This window comes from Fusarium verticillioides, chromosome 10 (genome assembly GCF_000149555.1).
Source record: "Fusarium verticillioides 7600 chromosome 10, whole genome shotgun sequence".
Taxonomy (NCBI): Eukaryota; Fungi; Ascomycota; class Sordariomycetes; order Hypocreales; family Nectriaceae; genus Fusarium; species Fusarium verticillioides.
Window position 1 is genome coordinate 1,974,428 of NC_031684.1, and position 27,142 is coordinate 2,001,569.

Here is a 27,142-nt window from a genome sequence, read left to right on the forward strand (position 1 = left end):
AGTGCATATGCTTGGCGTGGATAACAGAATCTGCGATATGGAGAAGACACCTTGGGGTTTGTGGGGAGGCCCATATCGTTGCCCACGGGGTAAGGAAATATCTTGGCTTGTGTATAAAACTGGTCCCTCGTCCACCGTTATTTCTCTCCCGTCGATGATCCAGCAACTTCTTTCCTTTCTTCATTCCCTAGCTTTCTTGCCGATATCAGCAAGATGACAACCCATGACAATGTCTCTCAAGAGCCCACGCGCCCGAACTCTTCTTCTGGCTCTGAGATGAAGGCTGAGGCGAGGGGCATTGAGGAAGCGCGCGGTGAGAACTATGAGTATGTTGATAAGCAGACTGAAAGGGCTATCCTCAGAAAGCTTGACTATCGCATTATTCCGATGGTTATGTGGGTGTATCTGATGAACATGATGGATCGAGGTATGTTACTCTACTCTGCTCGCAAATGAATGGTCTAACGAATTCCAGTCAACATTGGGAACGCTCGTCTGTTCCGTATGGAAGAAGATCTTGGCTTGACAGGCAATGAGTTCCAACTCTCCGTCTCAGTACTCTTCGTCACCTACTGTGTAAGCCTCACCATTAATCATCATCCCAACAAACTAACATGATTCCAGCTTTTCGAATCGCCCTCCAACCTCATCATCAAGAAACTCAAGCCCGCCTACTACCTCGCCGGCCTCACCATCGCATGGGGCATCGTCGCCACCTGCAGCGCCTGGGTGAACAACCTCGGCGCCCTCGTCGCATGCCGTCTCCTCCTCGGTCTCTGCGAAGCCGGCTTCTTCCCCGGTGTAGTACTCTACCTCTCCATGTACTATGGCCGCAAGAGTCTTGCTCTTCGTATCGCTTACTTCTTCTCCACGGCTGCCATCTCTGGTGTTGCTGGTGGTCTTGTTGCGTACGGTATTAGCTTTATGGACGGTGCCATGGGCTGGAGTGCGTGGCGGTGGATCATTCTTATTAACGGAGCACCTACCATCGCCACTGGAGTTGTTATTCCCTTCGTTTTGCCTAATAGCCCTGAGACTGCTAAGTTTTTGACTGAAGAGGATAAGATCAACTTGCAGAAGATTCATGATGAGCAGGTCGGTCGGGCAAGGAACAACCGAGAGCTTCTCAAGGAGGATGTTCTTGATGGCGTTAAGGACTGGACTACTTGGGCTTACTGCTTCGCTCTCTTCCCCACCCTGGCCATGCTCTACTCCTTTGTCGTCTTCCTACCCACCATTGTCAAGGCTATGGGAACCTGGTCTTCTGCTGAGGTTCAGGCCATGACTGTTCCCGTCTACGCCATCGGAGCCATCACCTATCTCATCGGCGCTCGTCTCAGTGACATCACCCAGAAGCGAGGTTTCTTTGTCATGGGTGGTATCGGCTCCGCCATCATCGGCTATGGCATGCTTATCGCTGGCAAGGGCGCTGCTGTCTCATATGCAGGCTGCTGCTTCGTCTCAATTGGCATCTTCCTCTCCTCGGGCATTTCCTTCGCCTGGGTTCCCGCCAACAACCCCCGCTACGGAAAGCGAGCATTCTCAACGGGCATGCATTTGACCATCGGTAACGCTTCTGGCGTGGCATCTCCCTTCCTGTTCTCCAGCCAGTATGCGCCTCACTACCGCCCTGGCTATGGTGCCAGTATGGGAATGCTTGTTGTTTCGTTGATCCTGAACATCATCCTCCATCTTCACTTCAAACGACAGAATAAGCTTCGTGATGATGGTAAGCAGGATTACTTGCTTGAAGGCAAGACTGAGGAGGAGATTGAGTCTATGGGTGAGAGAAGCCCAAGGTTCCGCTTTACTGTTTGATCCAGGCGGTTTTAGTTGGGTTTACGGGGGTTATGACGGTCGTTGATGATTTTAGAAGCGAGTTAGAGTATTTTTACCATGAATTTTAGGATGATTGATTTGCCTTACCATTTGTCGCTGGTGCATTTCGCGTGCTTCATTACTAACTACATCATGTCCAGTGACGTGCCTATAGATTGAGCATAATATGAGTCTTGGCCATGAGTTATGACCCGTCTTTTGCTGTGTACATCAACCAAATAACACACATAATAGCCTCAACGGTGATGCGCAGGTCTCGCGTTTCCAGCTGGCGAAACTGTCAGTCAACATGGTGACAGATCCGCGTCGTGTCTGTCAACAATTAAGAGCCACGCCCGGTTAGCTCAATCGGTAGAGCGTGAGACTCTTACGAGTACGCGATCTCAAGGTTGCGGGTTCGACCCCCGCATCGGGCTGTTCCTATATTCGATTGCGAGCGTTAGCGAGGCTTTCCTTTTTTTGTTTTACTTGTTCTATAAATAGATAGAGAAGAGCCGTCCGTCATATTATATCTAGAGATGCTATAGTTCTTGGCTATCTCCAGGTTGGTAGGAACTCTGGTGAATGAATGACCTGAAGTTTCCGGACTGTAATGCTGTTCTTTTCTCTTCCCTCTCTGATTGACCAATCGTACTCTGAGCCTCACCACCTCCTTGTCTAAAATCGCAACGACCAACACCACGTTTCGAGCAAGGCTATTGGGGACAACTTAACCGCCCAAACTGCGAAGGCCAATGGGGCATGGACACAACGCCCGAGTCCTACATGCTCAGCCAATTTTCAATCTTCCCCCCACTCACGTTACACTTGGCGCCTCTGAAGCTAGGTCATTAACCTGGCGTGGCCGCAGGTCGCATCATTAGCCAGCTTCACAGGCTGCGCCGAGCTTCATTTGAACATTTTCAGCGGCTAACTCTCTCGGCGTGCTAAAGTCGTCTGTAAGCCACCGTCTGCCTTGGTGGTGATGTTGATTCATCCCTGTACCGCATTCAAGTTCTCTCGTCGATATTATCGTAAAGCGCAAGATTAATGCTACTCTCGCATTTCTGAAACAATAACCTCTCTTAACCATGCCTCATCCTCACCAAACCAGCGAATGTCCACACCTAGAGGGCCGGATAATGATGCTACCAAACAGGGCAGAGGTTGAGGCGAGGATAACAACGACCGTGCCTGTCACAAGCGGCATCTTCAACCATCCAGTTGTTATCCTCTCAAAGGAAATTTACCATGGGAAGGTGGCAGTTTTTGTTGTCAGTTTACAGATTTCCCATGCTACAGCTTACCTTGACACACATCATTGCTAACAAACACTACTAGGTGACGAGCTTCGACGGTACACCCATCGAGAATCGTCATCCGGATCCCATCCGACGACAATCCTACCTCCCAATACGTCCCGCCAGACACCCAGACACCCGCTGCGATCTTATTGCCGCGCACGGAAAGACGATGAAAAAGAATTCCTATGTTAACATCAAGGATATTCACGAAATTCCATTTGTAGCTCTCCGATCTTGCTGGCGCGATAATGATCTCCACCTAGAGACAACGTCCTACCAAATACTTACCTCAGAATTGTGGAAGCGAAATCTTGGGGACCTGGTCATTAGACTGGATGGCCATGGCATATTCGAGCGGTCAGGCCAGTCTGCTTCTAGCGAAGTTCCTGTTCCCGTTCGTGCCAGCCATCAAAGCCTTCGTCGTGATACCAGTTTTGCCAGGACATCTAGTTCCCCTCCCTCAGCATCCTATGGAACATTCACCCAAAACTCCATGGCGTCATACCCTCGATCCTATGCTTCGGTCCTTGCCAATTCGAACGCTGCGAGAGACTATAATCTTCCAAGCAGGGTATATCAATTCCAGCAATCTGTGCCAGTGATGCATGGTGATATTTCATCACAGCCAAGCCGTTTTAGAACAGAGCAGCGGCATTATGATGAAGTCAATTTGGAGACACGTTGGCCGAATTGGCTTACAATCATAGCCATCATATGTTTCCTGGTAGCTGTTTGGTACTACTTTGCGAATCCGGTTGTGGATTGACTTTCAGACAGCTTTGAGGCTTGAATGAACCTTTGTGGCAGTATTTTTCTTATTCGGTTGCCGCCCCAAAAGGATGGTCTGCAGAGTTGGTAGGGGGGAAGTCAAGACGGGATATAAACTCTAATGGCAAACGGATAAGTGGCAAGGTTAGGAGACAATCTAGATTGGGGCCTGCTATGTTATTTACAGAGGCATCCTGATGGCCTCAGCAAGAGGTAGATTCGTCTTATATTAGATTTAAATAGCAAGCATGTTATCACTTACCCGTATTCTTAGGTCTTGATAGCGATAAGGGCTACTGTGTTTCCATAACTAGGTTGACTCTGCCTGCTCACAACTTAGATATGTGTTTCCATAACATCGTGGATAGACTCTCCATCGGGCCATTTGTCCAGAGTTGCTGGGTATTTTGCCGATACATATGGTGTTCTTTCGGCCCTTGCCCCATCATCCTCCTAGTTGTAGAATCGAATATTCAGCTGGATCTAGTATCTAAGATTTAAGCTGTCTACAATCTAGCACTGTCACAATCGCCGCCATTTATAGACAAATCTCACTATTCTTAATACAATCTTCAATTACCGCATATCTTCTTCCAATTGACACAATTGTATTCTCAAATTGGCAGTCATCATAAATTTATACCAAGCCCTTTTTCTTAGCATCATCGGGAAAAGTCCCCAGGCCACTAGTCGCACATGGGTACATCAACGTAATGTCTCAGGCCACCAATATTACCAAAAGCAATACCGTTGTTGCAAGTAGCGCTGCAAGGGTTGTCCTCCGCCAGATCATCAAGAACCTCTCCATCAAACTCTTCTCCGTTGATGCTCAACTTGGCACCGCAGTCATTGAAGTCCGCATCATCACCAATGGGCTCTCCAGCATTGAAGATGGTAGCGGTGCCGCCGCACATGTCGAACTGCGGGGCGCGGTTGGAAATTGAGCACCAGTTCTCATTGAGAGTATCGGTCAACATGGCTGACCGACTCTCGTCACAGGGAGATCCTGCGGCGAAGGCAACGTAGTAGATGTCAGGAGGGGCGTCACCGAGACCAGCGACAGCAAAGACTCCGAGACAGACATTGCCGGCTGCAGCGAGGGCTGGAAGGGCCAGGAGAGTCAAGGCAGAACGCAGCTGTGGATGTTAGTTTCTTTCGTTGCCCTGTGGCTGAGTCTAGGACTTACTGGGATCATCTCGGCTATTGGGGTAAAAGAGGATGATTCAGAAAGTCTTGTTTCTTTGACTTCCAGATGAGTTGATTGGAACGTTTGTTGACGGACCAAGAGCAACGGGAAGGCATCACATATTTATAGCCATCTAGATATCACTTCGCTGATTCTTTCATATATGGAGGAGCAGGATGATAATCCTGCCTAAGTCCCGATTCGGCTTGGAGGACGAAAGCGTCCGGCGAATCCTTCAGGTATCATGACACATACTTTGCTATGAAATTGACTCCATACTGTGATATCTCGAAGGCTCATCCTCTATAGTAATCAGACTGCAACTAAGTCCAAGACCGACAAGGTCAAAACTGCGCGACTACAAACGGGTGAGATCTTCACTGAGCTGAGGACCCGCACTCAAGATCGAGATCCTTGGCAGTCTTACGGCCCGCTCTCCATACGGGGCGGTGAGTCTCTATTGGCTGTCGAAGTGCGGTTCAGCGCTTGATCTCGATATCCCGCTGCAGAGTCGGAGAATTCATTCATCCTTTCACTTGCTCGGGGCAGACTCAGTGCCAAGAGGCGACAAGTTGCCGGCTTCCTGTCAGCAATTCTTCGTCGTAACATCACCAAAGTTCCACGGGACGGATTGATATGGCTCATGCAAAGTGTTGAATGTGATTTGGCTTATTGCGGGTAGTGGATTGCTGTTCAGAGGTCGTGAGCTTAAGCTTGCTTATAGCATTCTGTAAAGTAAGCAGCTAGCCAAAAGTCAGCCCAGTCATTCTCTAGCAAGCCTGAATGACTAGAGCTATCTTGACAGCTAATCTCATCTTTAAGGCTTCCGACAGTCTTTCATTCTCAGATCTGATCTAGATAAAGTGTATCGCTCATAACTTTTTGGACTGCTTATTTCCCGAGTTCACGCTTCTGCTTCCTTACCTTAGTGGCCTCGTGCGAGGGTCCGAGAGTTAGCACCCAGGGCATATGCCATGAAATGAGCTTATTTCTCTGGACGATTGCTTGGCACAGCAGCAATTCAATAAGCGAACCTGGTATATAATGACGCAGCTTGAAATCCTTCATCACATTTGGATCCTTGCATATCTCGTCCTGCGGACTATTGCGGTTAAGGTTTTCCAGCCACGGGGAATAGTTTGGTTCCGATACAGCTCAGAGTCAGCACTAGCTGAATACACATGACGTGGGGGTTCCAGGCCTATTAATCCGCAAAGAAATCTTTAAGTATGGAGTTCTCGTTCCTGCTTCCTGCCCTGTCGATAGGACCATGTACGGATAGCGGGGGGATCAACAGGAATTTGCGCGACTCTGCTTTTCAGACATCTCTCCGTCGATCTAAAAATCCTCGGATCCTACCGTACCAGCTCGGTCAGAGACGTCGCTGGTTCGTTAGAAGTCTGCGCGATTCCCTGTTTTCACTGGGCTATGGACATCGGAGTCGCTATACATTACTAACATTGTGGGCTGCTTCACAACCCTGTACCCAGTTTAGGTCAAAATTGGCATCACAGAACTTGACAACATGCTAAAAAACAAAAAGTTCAGAAGCTATCTGTAGATTTGGCCATAGCTGCTGGGTCTACTTGATTTTGACGCAAGAGACAAAAAATTAGATAAAATACTAGGAAGCAATGGAATTCGCTCTTTATAAAGCGTGTTCAGATTACAATAGATGTTAAGGTCTGTCATTATCATGCTCTCCTGCAATATTTAACCATTCGACCCAATCAGGTTCCAAACTTTGTTACAAACTTATCCAGAATTTCGTTCACCTCATCTGGCTTCTCTAGCTGGAGCCAATGTCCACCAGCAACTTGCTCAACTGTGAGATCGGTCACGAAAGGGCGCATCTGCTCTGGGATATCCACCGCGGCAGTGATGACGCTCGTGGACGCGATTAAGAGGGTGGGTGTGTTAGGATATGGGCATCCGTTGTAATTTCTACTTTAATATTAGTAAAATATAGAAGCCGACGTGCCAGACAGTAGTCTCCGGGTATTGAGAAAATGGAGATGCTGCTCATGAAAGGGGATAAAAAATTATATTATTATTCATTATTTATATTCACAGCCTAAAGCTTAACCTTATAGGCCGCCGTTATCTACTCTTCCGAGACTTCGGAAGAGAGTCTTTCGCTGAGTTTCTAGACCACGAAATCTCGTCCTTGTGGAAGAACCATCCTCTTCAGATTATGCAAAGTAATAAGGAGGTTCATGAAGATTTTCGCTCACTTCTTTCGCGCATGAGCAGTGACTGCAAGGTTTCTGAACCGAGAGATCTCTTCTACGATTTCTTGCTCTGAACAAAGATCCTCGCATTCAAATCCGACCGACTTACGACGTACCTGTATATCCAGTGTTTATTGAAGTGGCAAGAACGATTATTGCGGCAACCGGAAACCTAGATATCTTAATCGTTACACCGCGCTAATCTCACTACGGATCTTGGTTTCCCCGAGAACTTTCAATCCTGGGCTCTAAATTGGTGTTATGGCCTGTTAAGCATGACATTATTTTATCGAGCCGGTCGTGTTCCTTTTAAAGCATGTCCGAGCTTGTCGTGGGTAAAACCAGACCCAGAGTCCGATAATCCGGATCATTTGGTATTGCAAGGGAGGGCTATTGAGATAGTTTACGAGACTTCTCCAGTCGTATCAGGCATGGGATCCTGAAATTACCTGGGAGCATTGAGAAGTTTTCAAGCCAACACCATCAGCCCGCAATGGCCTCAGCATCTTGTTACTTGTATCTAGTAATCTTGTTGAATCAGAACAAATCTCCTATTATGCCTGGTAGATAGTTTTGTTATAATAGATGAACAAAAGTCGAGGATGATACTGGTGGGAACGGGATTGCGGACGTAAACAGGCGGCAGATACATGGTCTCTGGCAGATAAAAAGCTTCCTGCCAAAAGAATTAGCTCATTTGGCATATAGAGAATAAGAGGTGGTGGTAGATCTGTTTCTGCTGTGATGCGTATTACGGGACATGATTTTCATAGAGGAAAGGGGGCGAAAGCAAAAACTTAGGGTTTGGCTACAATTTTCCAACGGTGTTAAATTATCTTAGCTAACAGTAGGTATATGTGTTTACCGAAATTGTTTAAGAAGAAAGTATCGAACGCTATGAGATACTAATTTTAACGATAGACAAACACTAGATATGCCTAGCCCATCAGATGCCTGCTTTGCATGGTGTGCAAATTTAATAGCTTGTAACTAGAGCGATTCACATTCTGACTTAAGTTTCTGAGTTAGGCAGCATTGAGTTTGTTGTTTGGGAAAGCTGTCTTCTCTGCTATGTGGCTGGCCTCTGTGCCTCTCGTCAGGCCAGACAAGTACATAAATAACATTACCAATATCATCAAGTCCAAGCAAAGAACGAAGCTCCAGACATATACATGACCGAGTCCCACCAACTCTGAAGATGCCAAGTAATTCCCGTGCTGGTGACCGAGGAAGTGCTCAGCCGGACACGTAAGTTCTTATTGTGGTCGTAGTCGAGCGAGTCAAGGGCCATGATGACCTTGGGAGTCTTGTTGAATGCCTTGGAAAAGCTAAAGACGCTGGAGTTCTCAGCCTGCGGGCGATTCCACGGACGAATATCCTCCGTGCTGAACTTGCCGCTTGCTACTCCGGGCTGATCGGCAGGGTAGGCCAGCCAGGTAACCCCGGCACTGTAGAGGATTGAGTCACTCCACGAGTCGGCGTGGATGATAAAGCCTTCGTTGTCGATGTCAGTAGGGTACACCTTGATGCGCCAGTTCTTGTTCTTGTCCATGTCCAAAGACTGCAGCCAGGTGATGACCTTGGGAGGGGCCTTGAATGGAGTTGCAAAGTTGATCCTCTTGGATTGGGTCAGCTGCGGCTGGTTCCATGGACGAATTTCCTGGGTGTTGAACACGCCCGTCTGGATGTAGCTGAAGCGTGAGCTTTGCTCCAGGAAGGTCATAGACGCAGAGTAGAGCGTGGTGTCGGCCCAACTCTGAAGAGACGCTTTGAACTTTTCGTTAGTTGCATCACTGGCAAGAGCTCTGATGCGTATGTTGGCACTTTGACTGATGTCAAAAGACGTTATGCCAACAGGAATCTGTGGCACTGCATCATACTTTTGCCGGTAGAAGATGACATTGTTGTTATCCATGTGTGGCTTGTCCCAGGGGCGAACCTCCATGGTGGAGAATTGCCCTGCGTCGTAGTCATCAGCAGGATAGCAGAACTTGACGTACTCCTGATCAGACTTGGACAACTTGGTGTTGTAAGTAGTACCCTTTCCATTGGTGGTCCAGCTGGCAGGGAAGTAGTACAACATGATGCTATCCGGGTCAAAGTCCGTAGCTTGAGTCTTCTCAAGGGTGTACAGGGTGAACATGTTCTGGTCCACCTTCGTCTTGTCCCACCCATTGGGCGGGCCGCCGAGATCCTTGTAGACCTGGTCCTTGTTCCATGGGATCTGGGCATACGGACTCTCGTGCTCATGGACGGCCCCAAGCGCGTGACCAAACTCATGAAGAATGACGGAACGAAGATCATCTTCAGACTTGCTGTCGTTGATCCAACCCAAGTTCATAGACGGTTGGTTCCTGGAGCTGAACCAGGAGCAGTCCGTACCCAGGTAGGACCAAGAACCTTTGGCGGGGTGAAATGCGATGAGGATGTCCACTTCTCCAGAGTCGACAAAAGTGAACTTGATGTTGGCAAACTTGGTCCACTCTGGAGCATGCTGCTTGACTTTGTCCTGGATTCTGGTGAGTGATGTGATGCGCTAGGTCTAGTAGATCAGGTGCTAACCTTCTGCCAAGTAGAGCCACCTTGGAAGCCAATCTTGAGTTCACGACCAGGACGCCAAAAGTTCCTAGTCAGCATGGCAAGGCCCAACGGTCCTCCAGGTGCCGTTGGCGCTGGGGGTAACGTGAGCGACGCATTTCGAGGGTTCTCGCCGATGGCAAGAGACACGCTCTCCTTGGCAGGAACGTCTTCTTCGTCGTTCACTCCAAGAATCTTGGTGAAGCAGATGGGTCCATACTTCTCCATGGTAAGAAATGGGGATTCAAAACAGACAGCTTTGGTGAATGTTTTCGATGGGATTGTTGAGTCTGTCATTATAACTTCCTCTGATCTGGAGGATACTGACCCTCTTATACATGAGAAAGCCAAGTGTTTATGCAATCATGTCTGACCATACTTGCCAATAGTCTTAACTTTTTGCATGGGCTATATTAACCCCAATCAGCTATGCTGACATCCTCATTCAAACTGCTAGGGTCGATTAACAGTTCCATTATGTCTTCGTGGCTGGCTGTGATTCAAACCGGAGACAGGTGACTGAAGTTATTGCCAACGCTGTCTCACTCCATCCTTACCTTGGCATTTGGCTCATAGCCTATCAAAAGCCTCTTCAAAAGGCTTTGTCTTAGACACGCTCAATATTCAGCGGAGATCGGAGCAAATGAGGGACAATCTCTCAGTAATGAATCCTCAGGCGAAGGTCTGGGCTGACGGTCTATGCATGATCCGCAAGCGGCTGAAACCCGTGGCGTTCACAATAGACATAGCTTCCCTGCAGCAGATAGGATAGATCATATGCGTGGAGGAGGGGTAGACGCTCTGGGAGGCGGTGGTGCTTCCAAGTATCTGCAGAAAAGATACTCTGTAAGTTTAACCTGACTGCAAAATATCTCAAATTGCCTTTTCCACAATCAATGGAATCCAGCATGTCAAGAGCGAGAAGATACAGGACTAAAATATAATCGCAGGTGCATCACGATTCTCTCTGTCGGAGGGCGGAGATAGGCATGGGTGAGTGCGGCGCCTCCAATGTGACGGTGGCTTGGGGCTGATTGTAGGATGATCTGCAGGAAGGCCAGTTCACTCAAAGCGTTGATGTCTTAGCTGTCCATTCCGAACACGGGATCTCTCAGCTAGCCACATTTTTGCCACTATGCGTTGGCGCATGTTCTGCGATGGTCCTTGTCGTGCAATAGAAGGCGGTGAAAGCCGTGGTCTTGATGATCTATCATATTTTTCAGCCGCTACCTTTCCTACTTGCCGCCACCTCGCACGCCATGACTGCCAATGTTTTCATTTGATGATACGAGGGAATGTCAATGTAGATAGCTTACTGCATGTCTTACCTCCAGATCGTCGCACTTCTTATACCTGCTTCTACTGCTGGGTCAACAAGACGATTCTATCGGGTGCGGGAGGAGCGTCTATACTTGCATGTCAGACATCCCGTGGTGACCTTCTTAGTGCTATAGGCACCATAACGTGTTTTTCTTATCATCAATAATTTATTATTGTTATTACCTAGTTTATAATACTGGGGATTCTCTTATTTACTGAATGGAAGGATCGGGAAGTAAGATTATAGAGAGAATTGGTTAAATAGCACACAAGCCTCGCAGAGACTAAGCGTCATCATCATCCAATCACAATAGGTAAAACGTAAGTTGGTGCATGCTAAATGATGCATTTCAGGGAAAGTGATGTTATTATCCGGTTATATCCACCTAGTTTCCTGTAAACAGCGCGATCGGAATAGTCATATTGATCTTGTTGCGTCATACAAACGACCATTCCGATTAAGCGATTGTGATATAGGCAGTAGGCTACATGAAAGGCATCCCGCTCTACATACGCGGCGCCCGTTTCCGAAATTCAGTTTATCACGCTTATACAAAGTGCTAAGGCTGTATCTATTTTGCACTCTCTTTCTGTCTGCAATGATATACTACACTATACAGCTGCAACGTAGCAGGCTTCTCTCCCTCTATACCAGGATCTTACAAAGTTCTCTCTTGGCATCTTCTTCACTCCACTGCACCGGCTTCCTTCCCTTCTCCTGAGCGACTTTGAACTTGACAACAGGCTCCAGATCGTCTTGTTGCTTCTGACCCAGACTGGACAATCTCGTCCGATAATCACCTTCCTCGTTATCCCCAAAGAACATAAGATCTAAACATCCCAGGAGACAAAGTCGAAAGCCCAGCTATTTCTAGCTACGTACCCAATCACCCACTCTTTACTTTCCTAGCTCTCCTGCATCTGCTGTGAAAGTGAGAAAGTCCCGGTTTCCGAGAGTTATGTGTTTTTCAGACTACCTTCTTTATTTTCCCGTGACTGAAACTTTCTCTCCTCATACGGCAGGACAGAAACAAAGGTTTTGAAGCGTGGTTCGTATGCTTGCATCCACTTCTCGTATCCACCTGGCCAGTACTCTGGGTACTTTAGAATCCACCAGAAGAATTTAATTACTTATTATATATTGGGTTTACTTTAATCAGAAGGTCAACAGCTGGTTAGCATCTTTCTTGCCGAGATCGCATTGCTGTATCACTAAGCGCGATCGCTCTCTAATTGTCCTTCAGTTAAGGTGACTATGGATACTCTGTCTCCTCCGGACTATTTTTAACCGTGTATGGCTCTAGCCAAGCCCACCCAGTAGCCATGTCCGCCACCGGTAGGCTCACAACACGGCTCAATTCGCCATTATCAGCAGTTACATCTGCGAACTTCGGGATGTGAGGACCTTTCATCAGCTCATTCTCCGGGTTGAACGAAGGAACGTTAGAGGATACTAGTAGGGGCCCTGCATTGAAAAATCTTTGCATCCGAGCTAGACTCTCCTGCCAAGTCCATGGCGGTAAAGACAGCTCTTTCGGGGGCAGTATAGCTGTGAATGTATGACAGGGAAGGAATGGATCAACGAGGGCGCCTACAACAATGCCGCTGAGTTGTAGTTCAAGATCACGCTGCGTCGCATAGTCTGCTGGTGTCAGGACGCTCGAGGGCGTGATGTAGTGAGCCCGGACTTGAGGGTAGTTCCCTGAGGCTATAGGTATGATGGGTCCTTCAGATTGATCATCGTTTGTCGTAGCTGTTGCAGCCGGAGGATTTGTTATGGCGAAATGCGAGTATATCTTGGTGAGATCTAAGGCGTCGCCCTGCTCTACATCCTCAGCGGCCTTGGGTAGAAAATACCCGACAAGGCCATCAAAGTTTGGTTGCTTGTCGCCAATCTTGATAGGAAAGGAATATTGTTGGGGCGGATCTTTGTCCTCTAAGCGTGGCGGTAGTAGAGTCGGTGATGGCGCTGGATCATCATCCATTTGGCTGGTACACTCTGGTCCCGCAAGCTCTAGGGACCATGCCATGTAAGTCAGAGCTAGGGGGCGTCCAGTAAGAGCACTTCCAAACTCAGCATAGCCAGGGGCAGGCGTCTTTGCAGATGAGGCGCGCTTAACCATGTCGATAAACTTGTCCAGGCACGGAGTAGATTGAGCCAGAGTCTTGACTAGTCGCGATAGCTGCTGCATATCCCATCTGAGTACCTCTTTTGGGTCATCGGGCTGCTGGGACGGTAGCCAAAGCGGTTTGTGCGACAGATCAGAACTCATCTTGTCTTCTGGGCCAGCTGGCAGTCGAAGCTCCCGGTAGAAGATGCCATCTGGGAGAAAGAACTGCAGGCCACTATTCGCGTAGTTGATGATAACCCAACCCCAAATAGGCTGATCCCATTCGTTTACGGCCTGCCATAATGGCTCATCTGGTTCCTTCGGTTCTGGACTCTCGTGAACCCCGCGATTACCATCACGTTTAGCAATCTTTTTGTGACTGCCAGGGCCCGGAATCACAAATAGAGAGTTCAAGCGTGATGGTTGGTTGATTTGCGGTGGCATCTGGATATATTCGCTTAGGGGTTCTGTTTTGGTTTGTACAGGTTATAATAGGTAGTTTCTGATTAGGTACTTGCGAGTTGGCTAGAGTTCGAAGAAAAGTATTTCGTCTCGAGGAGGCAGGGAATGATCTGACCCTCATGCGAAGAATGGGGGTCAGATCCACGAGTAGTCTAGACCCTAATATATGAGCAGCTGAGGAAAGGGTGGGTGGGGCGAATCAATAGTCCGATTTTTAGCAGCCTATACACAGAGTCACAGACCCCTTCGTCCCTGCATTAACCACCACTGATCCACCACCACCATGAGAACAGGGAAACTTAACCCTCCCCCCTTCAACTTTCGAGCATTCATACTCGCCATTTCCCAGAATTACTCGCGATAAGAATAGAAAAGAAAAGGCCAATATGCCTCTTTTAAATCAGCAATATCGACATCTCACCCTGCGTCATGAGCAGCGGCTACTGACAAACAAGCCATCTACGCTAGCTCCCAGTTATACCCAGTTCAGCTCGTACTACTTGCCGACTCTGAATGCTGGCGAGCACACAGCCGACGTCTCTCAGAAAGTCACAGCTACGCTCCCGGACGATCAAAATGGAGATCCCAACCTGATCGACAGAGACCCTCCGAAATCCCGGCAACGCAGGACGGTGAATTTGCGACGACAGCAGCATTTACTAGCACCGCAGTATAGCCTCCCCGAAGACGCAGTAGTGTCGGTCTTCCCCACCCCGGGTCACACTGCTCAATCTCTCACTCTTCCGCATATTGTGTTGAAGAATCCCCACTGTCCATGGGAACGGGACGTTGTTGACAAAGATGCCCACGATGCCGACTCTCTCAACTCTGTTCCATGGCTTGCATTGGCCATCTTCACGGCGGAAGAGTTGGCGTTGGGTGTGAATGAGCGCAGTGACTATCTTGGGATAGCGCCGACGGAAGAACCAACAGAGACGCTAGGCTTCACTCTCAATGTCAAGGATGCGACAGCAGAAGGCAGGGTCCCTCGACCTTCTGGAAGGGGTGTCTTTATAGCCAAACCAGATGGCGAACAAAAGGCCAACAGGTCATCGGATACTATGACCCTAATTACCTTCCCTGCCGCTCTCTTCCATAAGCTTTTCGTCAGGACTTCCAAGGATAAGAACGGTGACCAGGTGACCAAAGGAGACATAAAGATGTTTCGTTTCCTTTCGCATGTCCGCACAGTAGCCACGGACGGGATGTTGTCAACTGCTGAGACAGACGGAGAACCTGGGACCTTTGCTCTTAGCATTTCCCCACGTATTGCCCCGCAGACTATTACCACTCCAACTACACTCTACGCACACCTCATCTCTCTTCAAGGCGTCCATGGCTGCGCTCCGCCTGATTTGAGCACAGGTAGCAAGGCTCGAGTAGTTATGACAAGTCTCTATTCATGGTCGTACACTTCACTACCACCAGACACTTTAAGTGCTGTCCACACGTTTGAGAACCTAGGCAAAGGTCTTTCAGTTTTACATACCGATCGCAAGGGGTCAATCGTGACAGATAAGACAGAAATGGAAAAGCTGGTGGCCAAGCGCTTGGAGGAGGGATTCACCCTGACGAGATATCGAACCGTGACAGGAGAGGTTACGTCTGGCTTACTCCGAGGACCGCTTGTTCCCGTCAAAGTACGTCATCCACAACAGAGTGGCATGACATTCCAGACAAACGTTGGTGCCGATCTGAATATCTTGGACCCAGACCTTGGCTTGATGGATTTGTCATACTCGACAGCCTGGCAGGTTGGTCGAACACTCGCTCAGGGAGATTCCACATTCGCGACTGCTCTTGGGCGTCTTCGGGGTGTCTTGTCCAAAGAGGCTCTCTCTAAATCCAAGCCAGGAGTCCACATGACCCTGGGAGCATCCCGTGACACAGTCTTGAGCGAGGCTGCCAAAGTCATCTCAAGACTGCAAGGAATGAACGAACAATTTGCGTCCCCCTCTTCATCACCAGTCTCAACAAACCGCTGGCGCAGTGGGGGGCCTATCGATACGCCCGTTAGTTACCAGAGTATCCCCACCAACCGTGATTACGTTACAGTTCAGTCGTGGATTCTCGATAAGCTCCATCTAGCTGACGTTCCTGCGCACTACCTCATCGCCGACCCTTCCCACGTACCCCCCGAGACGTTGCGCTTCTTCCACGTCGACGAGAATTGGACTGAGGCATTAATAGATGGTGCTCTCAGTCTAGCGAATCAGTCTGCATCTGAAGATTACGCTCGGTCAGCTATCAAAAAGCAACTCCAGGATTATATCAGCACACCTCTTGAAGGTCTGGGTTACTGTCAGCAGATGCCAAAGTATGGATTCATCATGCGGTCAGAGATACTGGTCCAGTTCCCTGAGTTGGCCGTAAGTCCTGAGTTCGCCAAAGTGGCTAACCCAACCAATGACGAGGATAAGATCAAGCCACAAGCACCTATCCTGATACAACATCGCCTTTCATCCGATATGATGCTGGTACTATTTGATCGAACACCGCCTGATCTGACGGCCCTCGAGTTTACGTTGCCATCCCACCAGCAGCCATTTGTGATTGGGTCAGGTTTGGACAGAGACAATCTCAAAATAACGCATCTTAAAATCTACACAACTAAGCCTGAAAACAGCCCGCAGCTGGAGCCGCCTTCAAAAGTGAAGGAGCGACGCATGCCCTTGGACCCGGCGCCCCGACCTTGGAAGGCTAGTGAGTTTGTCGACATGGACTCAGGCGTGATGAATGTGGAGCATTACGCAACTGTTATTCATTCAGTACTAAAGGACGAGATGGAGGAAAGCATGTACACTGCACAAGGACCGACGTCGGCTGTCTTTGGCATCCAGCTCAATGAGCCGATCGATACGCTGAGAATAGCGATTCCTTCTAACTTGCAACCTACGAGGGTCGAAGATTGCCATAATCCGGCAGCGGGGGCATTTACATTTCATGTCCCCGAATTTCCGGCTGGCGATTCCGCTCCCAAGGCATAAATTTCTGTTTGCAAAGCGAACGCCGCCGTTGCTAAGCCAGTGGTGCAGCTACCGGGGCGATAAGTGAGTTTAGACTCTGTACCTCGCCTATTAGACCATTTGGCCCTGCCCTTAAAGGTAATCTTCCGGATATGAGGTACGCGGGTTTCCGTGATTCGGAGAACTCTAAAGGTGTGAACTTGGGCACACGAGCTTGTTGCTACCTCTGGTTAAGGTACTGAGTTACTCGCCGCCGGTAGGAACCAAGTATATATTCAACTTGCATCCCAAAGTTAGATAAAATAGGGTTATCGATGGGTGGGAGCGAAGCGAGGACAAGAGAGTGATCTTTAATGATATGGTTGTGTATAGAGTCTACAAGGTTGAAGAAAAGAAGACATCAGAACGTGATGGTTGGGAAGAGTGTCACTATCATAGTAAGACATGTACAACAACGAACCGGCTACAACGTATCATCCTCCCTAGCAATACCCTCGCCACATATCGCTATTCCATAAAGTAACATCCAAAATCCATCCAAGCTTAGAAATCGCTCCATTAGCACATCTCGGATATCCGAACCTCTCCAGAAATTACCCAAAATGGCAAAACGGAGCTCGTAAGATAATCTAACGTCGCTAGTTTCAAGTTTCACAGCCTATGACAGCTAAGTATTTATGAAATGCTGACGGGATCTACAGATTTCTCGAAAGGCGTACGATTGACATGCCAAGGGGATTGAATAGCCCCACTGATCTGGACATAGAGGGCGCGAGGGTAACATTGGTTGATGGAGATATATGCGAATACAAAAATAGAGACGTAGATATTTAAGATGGCCTTGGTGACATCAAGAATTGAGGACACAAACATACAATTTTGCAGTATTTCAACATGGGTTCTCTTCATCACAATGACGAGCTTGAGGCAGTATGCTCAGCTTTGCAATCCATAACTCAGCGTCTAGCATCAACGACTCAAGATGTCAAAAACGACCCCATCATCAAAGTCGCACAGCCCTCAGACGTTCCCTATCTTCAAAAGATAGGAACACCAGGTCAAGCGCACTCAATCGACCAAGTCGTGGAAGAAGCCTTCACCGCATTCGACCACCGTATGCGCGTCAATCACCCTCGCTTCATGGGCTTCATCCCCTCGCCTACATCGCCCGTAGCTTGGCTAGGCGATATAGTAGCCAGTGCATTCAATGCACTTGGTGCTTCGAAGCTTCAAGCCTCAGGACCTGTTGTTATTGAAAAGACGTTGATTGAGTGGTTGGCTGGGAGGGTTGGGTTTCCCGCCAGTGCAGGGGGGATTTGTGTCTCGGGTGGTTCAATGGCGAATTTGATGGGGATTGTGCTTGCGAGGGATCGTTTTGTGCCACATGGTGAAACGGCAAAGGCAGTTGCGTATCTTTCGGATCAGACGCATTACTCTGTTGCCAAAGCTATGAGAATGCTTGGGTTCGATAAAAAGCAGATTCGGCGATTACCTGCGGATGAAAACTTCAGGCTTGACCCGGCTCTTTTAGCACAAACGATTCAGGATGATCGCAAAGCTGGCCTTGTACCATTTTTGGTGGTTGGAACTTGTGGGACGACAAACACGGGCGCCATCGATCCTCTACCCGAAATCGCAGAGATTTGTAAAAAGGAGCAGATCTGGCTGCACGTCGACGGCGCTTACGGCGCTTCAGCAACTCTATCCACAACACGCCACGAGACAGTCGCCGGGCTCAAGTACGCCGACAGCATGTCATGGGACGCGCACAAATGGCTCTTCCAAACCTACAGCTGCGGTCTTCTCCTGGTAAAAGACAAGTCCAACCTTCTCCGAAGCTTTGCAAATGAGGGGGATTATCTTCGCGACGGTGTAGCAATTGAAGATGAGGATATTCCAAACTTTTGGAACTACAGCATGGAGCTCACTAGACCAGCGAGTCGCGCTATGAAGTTGTGGTTTACACTGAGGGTTATTGGTGTTGAGAGGATTGGGGAGATGATTGATCATGGATTTGATCTTGCTGAGCGGGCGGAGGAGGAGTTGAGAAAGTTACCTGACTGGGAGATTGTCAGCGCTGCTAGCTTGGGCGTTATAACATTTCGTTATGCGTCCTTGGGGTTGACCGAAGATGAACTTGAGATTATCAACAGTGGTATTTCAAAGAGTCTCATCTCAAGCAACAAAGCCGGGATTTTGACAACCAAGGTTCGAGGAAAGGTAGCTTTGAGGATTTGTGCATTGAGTCCGCAGTTGACGTTAGACGACATGTCCGACATAATCCACGAAGCCAACCTCCTCGTCACCAAGAGCATAAAAGCTAGCAATGGAGTAAGAGACTAGATTTTTCTTTATCAGATTAATAATAAAACAATCATGATCAACATAAGATTCCAAAGAATGGCAGCGATATCGCAACTGATAAGATGGACCGATAAAGCGAGTGTAGGGTGAGCTCGGTATTCCGAACCGAGCTACTCCGAAGACCGGGCCGGATATAGACAGATGCGTTGATTGGCGCTGCGGGTTTGGAATCAAATTGCATCGACTCCGCAGACGCCGCAGGCACCGCACGTGGATTTTTCTCTTCTGGAACGCGTTTGTTCGGCATTCACACCGTTCTAGAGATAAGTCAGTCCACATTTGCGTCACCGCCACCAAAGAATTCACGAGTCAACAGCACTAATTACATAAATTTGCTTTTACTTGCTCACGGTTTGTTATCACGATACTGCCGTAATGACGGTATCAGCTAATATGGCGCTAAAATTTGATGATTTCCATTTTGTTCCATGACCGGGCCCGGCCCCTGATAACGCGGGCTCCACATTGATTGCTTTTCCCTGAGACGCTTCTTAAGTCGCGTCGAAGCTTTTTAGCTTTTAAACCTTTTCTCCCTCCCCTTCTTTTCGTCCTTCTAGATTTCTTCAACCGATATCACGAAACTACCATCACAATGTCTTCAGCTTTTGTTCAGCGCCCTGCTCCCGACTTCTCGGCTACTACCCTCTTCCCTGGAGGTGAGTTCAGAGACATCAAGCTCTCTGACTTCAAGGGACAATGGTACGATTTCACACTCCCCCCTCCCCTGAGAACCTGGATGGACGGACATACTGACTGATGCTTCGTAGGGTTGTTCTTCTCTTCTACCCCATGGACTTCACCTTCGTCTGCCCTACCGAGATCATCCAGTACAACAACGCCCTCGACCGCTTCCGCGAGATCAACACCACCGTTCTCGGCGTGTCCACCGACTCCCACTTCACCCATCTCGCGTGGGTTGAGAAGCCCCGCAAGCAGGGCGGTTTGGGCCCCGACCTGGAGCTCCCCCTCATCGCCGACAAGTCCACCAAGATCTCGCGCAGCTACGGCGTCCTCATCGAGGACGAGGGCATCGCGCTCCGCGGCCTCTTCATCATCGACCCCAAGGGTGTTCTCCGCCAGATCACCGTCAACGACCTCCCCGTCGGCCGCGACGTCGAGGAGACGATCCGCCTGGTCAAGGCCTTCCAGTTCACCGACGAGTACGGCGAGGTGTGCCCTGCCGGATGGCAGGAGGGTGGAAAGACCATGAAGGCTGATCCCAAGGGAAGCCTGGAGTACTTTGAGGAGCAGGGAGAGAATGGTGAGTCCCGGAAGCGACCCAGGACTGAATAAAAGACCTGGGCACACCATTCGTGGACAGTGCAAAAACAATGAACATTTGTTTGACTAAGATTTGTAATGTTACAGGAGCTAAGGCATAGATGCTAGATTCCAATGAGACTCGAATTCCAATCAACACCCGCCAGTAAAGAAACAGAAGAAGAAGAGAAAACAAGACCGCGCTGCTACCGGTAGCAATATGACGAACGATCCAACGCGATAATAACGAATACGATCCTTATGTTTATGGAGGGCGATGCACGAGTGCGACCGGTCGTCTTTGACGAGATACGATTAGAAAGTAGACTTAGACCTAGACTATAGACATTCCTTGAACAATGTATATTGATGGACAATTCTTCTCAACGATTTGACCGTGAATTAAGGTCTTGCACGGCATTTACAATTGCACCGTTAGGGAATCGTGTTCCCACTGTGAGTGCCTGAAACGCGTCGTACACAACAAACTTAAAACCATCACCCTGGTTACCGCATTTCCGTCGCAATATCCGGACATGCTCGACAACAACAGAAAATAGCTTCAATGCCGAGTTAAACGTCATATACCGACCTGTGATGGTTTAGAATGGGTTGAGATATACCACAAGCTTCGTCTGAAGTTGAACCCTGGTGGCGATTAAGCACTTCCGATTGTCAATGGGACAGGTAGTCATACATTTCATCTTTTGATATAGCATCTGAATCAAGGTCTACCCAATCAGGAGAAAATCGAACAACACCTACCGAAAAGTGATGGTATACCCCGTGAATGCATGCTACTTGAAGAATCCTTATGTAGTAGTCCTAGAACTAGTCCTTTTACTATGCTGGAGAAGCATCCTTCTGTTCTTGTATCGAATAGATAAATTTTATCATCTACCTAGGGTAAGTCTCTCCTCATTCTTAGCCAGCAATGTATCTACGCACTATCCTCATTCAATGGATCCCAATCCCATACACTCGAAGGAGGTCCAAACTCATACTGAATACGGTTAAAGTATGCCAGCGTATTGTCTCGCCAGATATTTCGAGGTCCCGGCTGCGGTCTAAAATTCAGTCCCTGCCGAATCTCCTCTCTGCACATATCTCGTTTGTATAAGATATGTCCATCTCCACAAGGAACCCACTTCTCCGTATCTTGTACGTCAGCTTCAAAAGTGCGTTCTGCTGGATCAAGATTTATTACGTGGCTGAACTCCGTGCTGAGGGAGCTGAGGTGAAGACTCTCCAGGGCGGGCATAGTTTCGATGCATGAAAAGACAGGTGACCATGATCCGCCTACTAGAAGAATGCCTTCGAGAGACAGCTTGGTGATAGTAGGGTGGTTTGTCAAGAAGAGAATCAGGTCATCTGGTCGCAGGGGAAGACCGCACAGAGAAAGGTCCCTCAGACAGCCGAGCCTAATCCTCTGGCTGATAAAATAAAAAGCCCTGGAGTATTCTGTGAAAATGAGATTATCTGGGCGATAACAATGAAGATCCAGCGATGTGAGATTGTGCATAAATCTAAGAACTGCGGCTGGGTCGGCACAATCATCCAGATCCCACTCTGGATGTGGCCTGTAGCCAGAGCTTGCTGCAAAAGCATGACGAAAAAGGGGGTCTCCTTGGGCAGGCGGTGATACTCCGATGCTTGTATTCGTGGAGAAGCTCAGTCTGAAAGATCTGATGTTTTTGCAAGCATATGCAAAGTCATCCACGTCCACGGCTATCCAAGAAGGCTCAACATGGCTGAGCTGCACACTGCATGACGGCGTATCGGGAAAGATGTGGAGTTTCTCGAGTTGGATCCTGCTGCGAGATATGGCCAAGATAACGATGAAGTAGATTTCGGATGCTGCTGCCCAGACTGAGGGCCAACTTGATCTCTGGTGGTCGGATCGATACCATCGATGATGTTCAGCTGGTGAGCAGGTCTTGGTGCGACCTCCGATGATACAGGCGTCTAGATTGATAACACGAAGATTGACAGCGATTCCAAAGATGCTGGTTAACGAGCGAATGGCCTGGCTGCCACCGTTGTCTGCATCTTGTTGTATTCTTGTCTGCATCCATTCAAGATCTTGCTGCGCCTCTTGTACTTCTTCATCTGTACAATCTACGTTTCTCTCGCGCAGATCTTCAACGCGTTGGTGATAATTCTCTGTATCACGGCGGAGTTCGTCCTTGTCGAATCCCGACCATTTCTTTCTTGTTTGAACAGTAGCTTCGGCTGGCTGGGTGTCATAGAGCGTTGCAACAACAGTGAGCTCTCTCAGCACGGGCCCCAGCTGAGGGTGAGAGACTCTATCTGTGAGAGATTGTAAACTAGCCACAGATAGGCCGGTCTTGGCAGATCTGAAGAAACGACAGTGGATGGTGTTGGTGGCTAGCTGGCGTGAGGTGAGACGTAAGTTGGTGAATGATGCGATGTCAAGATGGTAGAGGATGATGTCAAGAGGAATTCCGGATAGCTGGCTTAATCGATCCGAAGGCGTCTGTACCAAGGAGTCTAGGTTATTCATATTGATTACGCGTCGTGGTTGTTTACGAGATACTACATGCAACGATGAGGATAGAAGGCTAGCGCAGCAGAACCGCAGACCTTTGGGAATTCTGGTGATAGATGATGATTACGAAGGATTAAGGACAACTAATCACCGCAAGAGTGCGGAGTAAGTATGCTACGAATACTGAAGCTGAAATCCCAATGCATTCTCAGCCGCACTCAATTGCCAGGATAACCTCGGAGTCGAGTAGATAGGATAAGGCGAATGAGATAAGATAACGAGTCAACTTCAAACACCTGTCAAGGCCTCACAAGAACTGCAATCTACGAACAGTTCACCACAAAAAAAGAAAACATCCTTCGCAAGGAACTCCCAAGACTATTTATCTTACGTCAATCGACGAGCCTCCTGCCGCAAGACCCGTGATACAAGACTTGGCGGGGTTTTGTTTCAGGATAGTCAAGATGAGACCATGACAGCTAACCCAAAACGCTGGTGAAGGCGCCAACTCATCCCAAGTTCGTATAACATCAGTCATTTCTCCTCAGTCTCTGGTAGCAAGGCTGAAACCGAGAAACGGGGCCTCCAAGGCCGGGACCAAGGCCTTCCGCTGCAGGGAAACATCGGCCAGGAGGTCGCCAAGCCCGCCAATGCGACGGTTTCAAACAGGGGTTCATGCTCTAAGGTTATCTGACTTAACGTTATGCCTCTTAAGCTTAACCCAACTCTATTGTGCTTTGATGGTTTGTGCTTTGATATACGGGCAGGGGAGGATGGGAGCTGAATCAATGCCGAGACAAGTACACATCTGCCAAGATGCCTCCTCCAAACACCGAGTCCCTGCGGCGAGCCAACTTTCCGAGCTGGGAACGAGGCGCGAGAAAAAATCCCAACAAATCATGACATTTTGGAGCGGATTCAACACCGGCCGAAGGGTAGCCACGTCTCATGTTCCCTGGATGAAATGCAACGCCAAAACATCATGGCCAAGACGAAGAAAAACCTCGCTTTTCCCGTCGCTTTTAGCCTTTTTCTATCCTTTCATCCCTTTCACTCTCTTTTTTATCTTTTCGCTCTATTTCCGCCTGGAGCGTGTTTTGTGATCGTCTCTTTCCCCATTCGATTCTTTATTGTCGTTTGTTTCTTTTAATTTATCAAACTGCCGTTCATTTTTATATCAACCCACGCGATCTGGTATCGCCGAGTCGAAACTTTCCTTCCTAATTGCTTATCTCTAATCAAGAGGCTGGCCTGCCATGCACTTTTCAACAATCATTTCTGCTTCTGCCTTTGCTGGTCTGGCGACTGCTTCTCCGTCGTTCTTTCGAAGAAATCCTCCTGCTGAGGAGGCTGCGCCCGTGGCGTGCGAGCCGGTCACTGTTCATGAGACGGTCCATGAGACGGTGCATGTGACGATACCTGGGGAGGTTGTTCATGAGACGGTTCACGAGACTGTTCATGTGACTGAGGTTGTGCACCAGACCGAGACGGTGCATGCGACCGTGACGGAGGTTCAGCATGTTTCTGTTGAGAAACCAGTCACAGTCATCGAGACTTCGATCGTCCACCAAGAAGTCGAGAAGCCTGTTACAGTCATCGAAACGGTTCACCAAACGATCGAGCAACCCGTTACTGTAGTTGAGACTTCTGTTGTTCACCAGACAGTTGAGCAGCCTGTTACAGTCATTCACACCCAGCCCGTCGAAGTCGAGGTCGAAAAGCCAGTCACAGTTATCGAGACTGTCCACCAAACGATTGAACAACCAGTTACAGTTGTTGAGACATCTGTTGTACACCAGACCATCGAGCAACCTGTCACAGTCATCCATACCCAACCGGTCGAGGTCGAGAAGCCTGTTACAGTGGTTGAGACCTCAGTGGTTCATCAGACAATTGAACAGCCAGTCACCGTCGTTCACACTGTACCTGTTGAGGTTGAGAAACCTGTAACAGTGGTTGAGACTTCTGTCGTGCACCAGACAGTTGAACAACCTGTCACCGTCATCCATACACAGCCCGTGGAGGTTGAGAAGCTCGTCACAGTGATTCACACCCAGCCAGTTGAAGTGCCAGTTCAGGTACCAGTTACAGTCATTCACACTCAACCAGTCGAGGTACCTGTTGAGAAGCCCGTGACTGTCATCCATACATCCGTGGTCGAGAACATAGTGGTCCATACTTCAGTGGTCGAAGTCGAGAAGCCTGTCAATGTCGAGGTACCCGTCACAGTTGTGCACACTCAAGTCGTTGAGAAGCCGGTTCAGCAGATCCACACTGTTGAAGTTGAGAAACCCGTCGAGGTTGTTCACACGGTTGAGGTAGAGAAGCCCGTGCATGTCACTGTGATCCAGACAGTCACCGAGCACGTCGCTGCTCAACCCACTGCTCATCCCGTGGAGGCTCCTCAAGAGCATCCTGTCGTGGTCATTGAACAGCCCGAGCATGAAGCACCAGCCCACGAAGCGCCCCCCCATGAAACAGTCGTCGTGGAGGCGCCTGCAGCGCCTCACGAGACCGTTGTAGCTGAGCATCCCGCCGCGCCTCCAGCTCACGAAACACCAGTTGTCGTCGAACACCCTGCTGCGCCTGTAGCACCAGCTCATGAGACGTCTGTCGTCGTAGAGCACCCAGCAGCACCAGTCGCGACAATGGGCCACGAAGCGCCTGCTGCCGAACATCCTGCTGCACCAATAGCGACCATGGCGCACGAGGCTCCAGCAGCTGAGCATCCGGCTGCACCTCAACCCGCGGAGCCTCATGAGGGTGCAGGAGAGATGCCTATCGCCGAAGCGGAAGCCCTACAGCATCCTGACATCCCTGTCCTTCTACCCTCTGGCGGAGTGTCGGGTAAGAATGCTACAGTGGCGCCGACATATCCTGGCCGTCGCGCTATTGTCCGCAGATGGTGATTTAACTAGATTGCTGTACGAGTAAAATACACTCATGATACCTTAGAATGGAAGGAGGATGGAAAGGATAGCGCAGGCACAATAATAATGATCTGGACATGGTTGGCCTGGGATAAGTCTTGGATAGGATAAATGACTACAAATTGACATAAAATTTCCAAGCTTGCATGTTTCCGTGACTTGATCCAATCTAGTCAATCGCAATCTTTGATCTCCAGGTATGTCTGAGCTTTAAGCCGACTTCTCCTTGGCTTGGGTATAAGACAAATCAATCATAACTTCCAGGCATTACTAGATACCTATCAAAAGTCTCCGCAACAGGAAAACAGACATTCCCTGCCCATTCAGCGCCTTAGATAACAGCCCGCTGTATCCTGCGCAGTCATATAGTACCAAGTATGGCCACCCACCAATCTTTGGACCGCTCTCTTCGCTGCTTCTAATTATGTATGATTCATCTCACTTGCAAAGCTCAGATAAGCCCGATTACATGAAGCCTTGGTAGGTTTCTGTTGGGCAAGGCTTTTGTGACATGATTGGCATATTAACTCATTGTTTAATTGGCCTGTTGATTGTCAATGAATTCACTTCGCTGGTCACATGGCTGGTCAGGTGCTTGTAATTGTCCGGAGAATATTATTTAAACCGTTCTCATACCTTGAATGACCTCATTCTTTGTTCTTTACACATCGTTCGGAGCACTTTTCCACCACTTGATACAGATGGCCAGCGAGGCGCATCCGCTCACGGACGGGCAAAGTCTCCCTTTCGCGAAGCGTTCAGCTTCAATTGAACCAGAAACTGAATCCGATGCCAAAAGACTCAAGAGCTCCAATCAAGAATCGGACAGATCAGACATAAGGCTCTGGGATATATCTAGCAGAATACCCTTCCCTGACAAAGTGAGTGCGCTGACCACTTTATAAATGTCAGTTGGCCTAACTCATCTAAAGCCCGCTGTGGTTGAAGAGCGAAATAGCGAAATAGAGTATCGAGTTGTGAATAACGATGGCACACGAGAGAGCATGATTCTTTTGACAGGACTCAGGTGCTTGTTCCAGAAGCAACTGCCGAAAATGCCAAAGGACTATATCGCACGCCTCGTCTATGACCGTACCCATCCATCTATCGCCATTGTGAAGAAGCCCCTAGAAGTCATTGGCGGTATATCATTTCGAGAATTTCGAGTACGGAGATTCGCCGAGATCGTCTTTTGCGCCGTATCATCAGATTAACAAGTTAAAGGTTATGGCGCCCATCTCATGGCCCATCTAAAGGACTACGTTAAGGCAACGTCCCCGGTAATGCACGTCCTAACGTATGCAGATAACTATGCTACTGGGTATTTCAGAAGGAA

At 48.7% G+C, this 27,142-nt stretch overlaps 12 protein-coding genes and 1 non-coding gene across 15 annotated transcripts in view; 8 read left to right on the forward strand and 5 right to left on the reverse strand.

Moving 5' to 3' along the window:
• Nucleotides 1-213: 213 nt before the first annotated feature.
• Nucleotides 214-1,818, forward strand: FVEG_08394 (hypothetical protein; the record flags this gene model as incomplete). The annotated part of the gene is made up of 3 exons (XM_018897288.1): nt 214-427; nt 476-576; nt 625-1,818. The coding sequence occupies 3 exons, from the start codon at nt 214-216 to the stop codon at nt 1,816-1,818; spliced, it is 1,509 nt and encodes a 502-aa protein (XP_018754902.1).
• Nucleotides 1,819-2,172: 354 nt separating this feature from the next.
• On the forward strand, nt 2,173-2,255 carry FVEG_16312. The gene has a single exon. It is a non-coding gene; the product is annotated as a tRNA-Lys (tRNA).
• A 654-nt stretch (nt 2,256-2,909) lies between these two features.
• Nucleotides 2,910-3,888, forward strand: FVEG_08393 (hypothetical protein; the record flags this gene model as incomplete). Its single annotated transcript, XM_018897287.1, has 2 exons — nt 2,910-3,092; nt 3,160-3,888. The coding sequence occupies 2 exons, from the start codon at nt 2,910-2,912 to the stop codon at nt 3,886-3,888; spliced, it is 912 nt and encodes a 303-aa protein (XP_018754901.1).
• Nucleotides 3,889-4,576: 688 nt separating this feature from the next.
• FVEG_08392 (hypothetical protein) lies at nt 4,577-5,085 on the reverse strand (the record flags this gene model as incomplete). Its single annotated transcript, XM_018897286.1, has 2 exons — nt 4,577-5,026; nt 5,077-5,085. The coding sequence occupies 2 exons, from the start codon at nt 5,083-5,085 to the stop codon at nt 4,577-4,579; spliced, it is 459 nt and encodes a 152-aa protein (XP_018754900.1).
• A 3,357-nt stretch (nt 5,086-8,442) lies between these two features.
• FVEG_08391 (hypothetical protein) lies at nt 8,443-10,112 on the reverse strand (the record flags this gene model as incomplete). Its single annotated transcript, XM_018897285.1, has 2 exons — nt 8,443-9,816; nt 9,870-10,112. The coding sequence occupies 2 exons, from the start codon at nt 10,110-10,112 to the stop codon at nt 8,443-8,445; spliced, it is 1,617 nt and encodes a 538-aa protein (XP_018754899.1).
• Nucleotides 10,113-11,850: 1,738 nt separating this feature from the next.
• FVEG_16311 (hypothetical protein) lies at nt 11,851-12,030 on the reverse strand (the record flags this gene model as incomplete). The annotated part of the gene is made up of 1 exon (XM_018905562.1): nt 11,851-12,030. One exon carries the CDS (start codon nt 12,028-12,030, stop codon nt 11,851-11,853), a length of 180 nt encoding a protein of 59 aa, XP_018754898.1.
• Nucleotides 12,031-12,457: 427 nt separating this feature from the next.
• On the reverse strand, nt 12,458-13,759 carry FVEG_08390 (hypothetical protein; the record flags this gene model as incomplete). The annotated part of the gene is made up of 1 exon (XM_018897284.1): nt 12,458-13,759. The coding sequence occupies one exon, from the start codon at nt 13,757-13,759 to the stop codon at nt 12,458-12,460; it is 1,302 nt and encodes a 433-aa protein (XP_018754897.1).
• A 287-nt stretch (nt 13,760-14,046) lies between these two features.
• FVEG_08389 (hypothetical protein) lies at nt 14,047-17,230 on the forward strand. Its single transcript, XM_018897283.1, has one exon. It carries the CDS (start codon nt 14,164-14,166, stop codon nt 16,762-16,764), a length of 2,601 nt encoding a protein of 866 aa, XP_018754896.1. The 5' UTR covers nt 14,047-14,163; the 3' UTR covers nt 16,765-17,230.
• Nucleotides 17,231-17,637: 407 nt separating this feature from the next.
• On the forward strand, nt 17,638-19,101 carry FVEG_08388 (hypothetical protein; the record flags this gene model as incomplete). Its single annotated transcript, XM_018897282.1, has 1 exon — nt 17,638-19,101. The coding sequence occupies one exon, from the start codon at nt 17,638-17,640 to the stop codon at nt 19,084-19,086; it is 1,449 nt and encodes a 482-aa protein (XP_018754895.1). The 3' UTR covers nt 19,087-19,101.
• A 293-nt stretch (nt 19,102-19,394) lies between these two features.
• FVEG_08387 (peroxiredoxin (alkyl hydroperoxide reductase subunit C)) lies at nt 19,395-21,161 on the forward strand. Of its 3 annotated transcripts, none has more exons than XM_018897281.1 (3): nt 19,395-19,806; nt 19,875-20,368; nt 20,476-21,161. In XM_018897281.1, the coding sequence occupies exons 1-3, from the start codon at nt 19,700-19,702 to the stop codon at nt 20,487-20,489; spliced, it is 615 nt and encodes a 204-aa protein (XP_018754894.1). In that variant the 5' UTR covers nt 19,395-19,699; the 3' UTR covers nt 20,490-21,161. The 3 variants fall into 3 exon arrangements, with proteins under 3 accessions (XP_018754894.1, XP_018754892.1, XP_018754893.1); XM_018897279.1 differs by having other exon boundaries at nt 20,497-21,161; XM_018897280.1 differs by having other exon boundaries at nt 19,875-21,161.
• Nucleotides 21,162-21,307: 146 nt separating this feature from the next.
• On the reverse strand, nt 21,308-22,891 carry FVEG_16310 (hypothetical protein; the record flags this gene model as incomplete). The annotated part of the gene is made up of 1 exon (XM_018905561.1): nt 21,308-22,891. One exon carries the CDS (start codon nt 22,889-22,891, stop codon nt 21,308-21,310), a length of 1,584 nt encoding a protein of 527 aa, XP_018754891.1.
• A 1,241-nt stretch (nt 22,892-24,132) lies between these two features.
• FVEG_08386 (hypothetical protein) lies at nt 24,133-25,785 on the forward strand (the record flags this gene model as incomplete). Its single annotated transcript, XM_018897278.1, has 1 exon — nt 24,133-25,785. One exon carries the CDS (start codon nt 24,133-24,135, stop codon nt 25,783-25,785), a length of 1,653 nt encoding a protein of 550 aa, XP_018754890.1.
• A 926-nt stretch (nt 25,786-26,711) lies between these two features.
• The window catches only part of FVEG_16309 (histone acetyltransferase), a gene marked incomplete at both ends in the record, with an annotated part of 1,127 nt that continues 696 nt past the window's right edge, over nt 26,712-27,142 (forward strand). The window contains one exon of the mRNA XM_018905560.1: nt 26,712-26,972. Within this exon, the coding sequence (XP_018754889.1) occupies nt 26,712-26,972 (261 nt within the window). The remainder of the gene's footprint in view (nt 26,973-27,142) is intronic.